The sequence below is a fragment of the Limulus polyphemus genome, unplaced genomic scaffold (genome assembly GCF_000517525.1).
Source record: "Limulus polyphemus unplaced genomic scaffold, Limulus_polyphemus-2.1.2 Scaffold1537, whole genome shotgun sequence".
In the NCBI taxonomy this organism is placed as follows: domain Eukaryota; kingdom Metazoa; phylum Arthropoda; class Merostomata; order Xiphosura; family Limulidae; genus Limulus; species Limulus polyphemus.
The window spans coordinates 156,077-160,925 of record NW_013667147.1 but is presented as its reverse complement, the minus strand read 5'-3'; the positions used below and the strand labels follow the sequence as shown (position 1 = coordinate 160,925).

General features: G+C 31.9%; 1 protein-coding gene across 1 annotated transcript in view; it reads right to left on the bottom strand.

Moving 5' to 3' along the window:
- Positions 1-1,710, bottom strand: part of LOC111086903 — a 43,511-nt gene extending 41,801 nt beyond the window's left edge. Inside the window, exon 1 of the mRNA XM_022391655.1 lies at positions 1,546-1,710. Coding sequence (XP_022247363.1) covers positions 1,546-1,710 — 165 coding nt within the window. The remainder of the gene's footprint in view (positions 1-1,545) is intronic.
- Positions 1,711-4,849: the final 3,139 nt, after the last annotated feature.

The window sequence follows — 4,849 nt, the reverse complement described above, 5'->3', positions numbered from 1 at the left end:
CTGAAATAAATAAATTTTGCGAAATCAAGCTTGACCAACAAAGAGGCAGAGAAGTACAGTCGAGGCAGTGCAACGTCGGTAAATTCTTTTTAATGAAGCAAGCTAGCGAAAAGCCACATAAGAAAGAAAAGGTTCCATATATAACAACTTCTAATATATAGAAAAGTCGGTGTGTTTCGATAACAATAAGTTCCAACAATGGCTTTTAAGTAATGTTGCTTAGCAACAAAAGTATATAGGTTATACTTTTATTCTAAAATGGGTTCAGAATACACACACATTGACATAAACATCTCAAGTATACCAACATAAGTAATAACCCGATCGAAGCCGAGTACTTTCGCTACTAATAAATAAAGAATAGTTAAGAGAATCAAGAATTATATCACTTATCTATGTGATCTTTTTTGTTTTGTCGTCAACTGTTCTTCTATGTTAGCCCTAATTCTTTCACCAATGCTACTAGTCCACAAAATATTTTTCTTTAAGTAAATAATGCACAGAAGAACACAGAATAATAACATGTCAACAGCTGAGAAAGTTAGGTATCTGTTAGAATTTTTCTGGCTCTCTAATCATGTGACTTGAGCAGTTAGAAATTCAACTTAGATCCCCACTATATTCTCGTGGAATTTTTTTTCCTCATCTGCTAAATTGTCAATTATCTGTAACATAACGTGCAATAATCATATTGCAATCAATCAGTTGAAATCTAGGCTTTCTATTGGTTATAAATTTAATAGAAGGCGGTCATAAAAGAAGCCACTTGAAAGGGCGATGTTTTCACATACTCTTTGATAACATTACCGTGACAGATACACTGTGTATAAATACCACATCCGTCGATGAGTAAAACAGCAGTTTATTCTGTTTCGAATTTTATTGAAATTTATTGTCAAATGCCCTCATAATTCTCCATGACATAGAAACTATATTCCAAAATCACGCCAAAGGCAAAGCCATCTGATCGTGTTCAGCTATCATAGGCAGATAAAGTCAAAGTTATTCAGACTCATAATACCAGCAACAAAAGCCATTGCAAATTTGCTGAAGAGTTTCAATGTCGTCAAAACACAAATACAAAATCACCAACTTTTTTGTGTAATAAAATATTTATACACACTAGTCTGTAACTAAAATTTGTAAAATACCTTGAATGATGGAAATCAAGACAATAAAATAGAAAATATTCAAGAAATGGATAATTATTAGTAGTTTGGATGTACACTATGCAAAGAAGTATCACACATAACATTACAATTCAATATTCAAATATTTTGCAGTTAACTGATGAACTTGTCGATCCCTAGTAAGATCACTTTTGTTCAGACCCAAAGGTGGTCTTAATAAGGAGTTTACTGTATAAGTAATAGAAAACACAGAATTAGAGGTACATTACAGCATTATCATATTTCAGACTTTTACTATGAAAACGCGGTGATAATAATATGTCATATCGGTTTAATGTATAGATGAAAACATATGTATAGATTTGTATAAACATATCGTAACTAGGCCGAATTTTTTTAAGAATTATAATTTTACCTGAAAATATAGGTTTGAAATATACTGGTCATCTGAGAGTTCTGGATTTCTTCCCTTCAAGACGAACACTTGTTGGCTTTTGTCAACGTTTATTGGGGTTTCATAGCGACCATTGAAGTAAACATCATAACGGACTGGTTTTTTACACGAAATAGACAGGACCATTGACTGTTGGAAAAAACGTTATTTTGGAAGTTTTAATATGATTATATGAAACAGAAGCAAAGGTATAAGGAAATGTTTTTATTCTTACTTGTCTCAGCGAGCTCATTTATATGTGAAACTGATCCCTACGTCAGTGTTACGTAATGCTTAAACCTGTCGCGAAAAATTATAATTCATAATTAAACACAAACAGGGAAAAATATGAAAAAGTTATTACCACAACTTTTATATTTGTTTTAACTCATTAGAATATTGTACAAGCTAATCTTAGGTTAACACTTCCCTCGAAATTAAGGTCATAAGATATTGTACAAGCTAATTTTTAAGTTAACACTTCCCTCGAAATTAAGGTAATTGAAGTTAACTTAAAATATCAGAGCTATTGATGTATTTTATGTCAACGAAAATAATATATTACATTAGTTTTGTTTTACTTACATAGGTTAGCAGTGTAAGTAAACTAGTGATTGTGAGTACAGTGTCTTTGTATTAGTTATAGAAATAGTCTTGAAAGTTAAAGAACAAAGTAATTGAATGTTTCTTAAAATATAACCAGACTTAACGCCATTATAACAAACTCGAGTAATACGAACCAACTTACGTAATAAAATCAAAATCCACAGTAGATGGAATAAATTAGAAGACTCGAAATTAGAGACACTTGTTTCAACTAATTTGTGTGTCATCTCGTTATCTTCTAACCGTTATTCGCCACTAAACTGACTCAAATGTAGGTCACCAATAGAGTTACATGACTCCAGTTTACTTATTTTCTATTGGCTGTTTTTATAAAAGGGTAGTTCTAATAACTTAGAATATCATACATGACCTTTGTTTCTTACAGTTTGTGGCCCCACACGAACTAAGACCCAAAGAAGTTTGAGATTGTTCTCACGCTTATGCATAGGTATTATTAAAATGCATGCCAATGTTATCGAAATAAAGAAAAAAAAGATAAGTTGCCTCAAAAAGGCCAGACAACAAAAGAAATACTAATCCGTTTTGTAGCTATACAGAATTCATAAAATAATTGGACTAACTGAAAATGGTTTATCTCCGGAACGGATGTTAACCCATTCTGAAGATGCGTCATTTCATGTAATACAGTTACTTTATGAACTTCCTGTGTATTTCAAATAGACAGAAAATATAGATGGTGCTTTAGAAAGTATTAATGTTTATACTTTCTTAAGTATTTCAAACATAACACCCTCAAACAAGCCTATCTAAGACCCAGGATATGTTGTTATAAATTCGTAGTATAGCCAGAGAAAACATCAGATTCCATAATTCAATAACCACCGAAACAGCAAATATCCAGCATTAAGATTAACAACAGAAATTCAATAAAATAACAAACATCTATTTCTAGACGGACGTCATAGACTGTATAGTCTCCAAAATGAACAACATTTGTAATACCGAAGATGCTAAAAGGAAAAAAGAAAAACTCCCTTGACAATAAATACCCTGAACACTTCATGAAGAAGATAAACAAGAATGAGAAGGAATACAATTACAGACATGTTGCCATATTTCCTTATGTCAAACGTCTCTCTTAACATATACAGAGGATATATAAACAGCATAATGTCAGAAAAGTATTCAGAAGTCCCAACACAATACGATCGCAGTTAATACATATTAACTACCTAAACATCCAATGGAGATCAAAAACATCATTTACAATATTCCTTGCATTGAACAAAAAGGGCAACAAATGGTAGAATTCAGGAGTATAATAGACGTATAAGACTTTGTAATGACGAACTATCCGCAGTAGCTTGTCCTTACCAGAGAAGACAATAAACTAGTAGGAAAATAATGGGATATCAACGCGTGAGAAAAATAAAGTAACCTTCTACATCTATATAATTTATAGCACATTCAGTCCGCCTAACATACAACTTAGCAAACCTAGATCTTCCTCCTGAAAGCATTTAAATAACTAGTTGATTCAATATCTAACGAGAGAAACAACAATTAGTGCACTGCGAATCAACCTTTAGAACAAGGATCACACCTCGACCAGAATCAACCCGTAAAAAGTGGGTTACAGGTTTTTTGTGAAGGCTGCAGCAGATTAGAAGCCAACAGGCATGATTAAACAAATTAGCAATTATTATCTTGTCATAAAAATTAGTAATCTATATACTACTAAAACTCTAAAATTGTTTGTGTGTGTGTGTGCTTGTCTGTAATTAAATACAGCAAAAACGGCGCACAATAGCGCTATATTTGTAATGAAATGACAGTAGAAACAGAATAAAACAAGTTTCGTTAAAATCGGGCCACGGGTTACCAAGTTAGCCCCGTTTTTTGGGTCACTTTTATGAAACTTTCTAGATGAATTTAGGTATACTAGATGGCGATACATATCGGTTTATCTATCTATCTATTCGTTTTCCATAAATCACTTTAAAATATCTTCTATACAACAATATATACACAACAGAAATTAAATGATGAGATAAAAATGTGTTATAACGGCGCGTAGAAAGAACAACAATAAAATGGATCTACAATATTATTGACTATTTGCAAACAGTAACTATGGAGACGAGGTAATAAAATAAAAATCAAGTCGAGAACAACAACAAAATTTTATAAACAAAAACCTCTCGCCGAGCATTGGCTATTATATTATTTTCTTGTCAATATTCACATCTTCATTAAAAGGCGTAAGATGACAAAAACAAGATCTTGAAGAATTTATCTTTATACTACCAAAACTCTGAGATTGCTTGTTCGCTTATTTTCTCAGTCAAAAAATCATTCACACTACCGTTGACGCTCTTTACGAAACTTCTTCGTTCAAATCTATTTCCCTGTCAATGTTCTCATCTTCATTAAAAGGCGTAAGATGACAAAACAAGATCTTGAAGAATTTCTCAATAATGTGCCTTGGTTATGGTAGGTAATTCGAAGAAAAATAAAGTGTTACTGTTTCTTATTTGTAGAAGGTTTAAGAGGAAAGACCACAACATAATGAACTAATTCATCACAATACCTGAAAACTCTGACTTCACTTTTTTGAAAAATGAAATAGTCTTTCCTTTTACTCCCGTTAGACAATGAAATATCTCTTCTTGAATTATGAATAACACGAATGGACCGAAATATTTAATAAAATCATCTC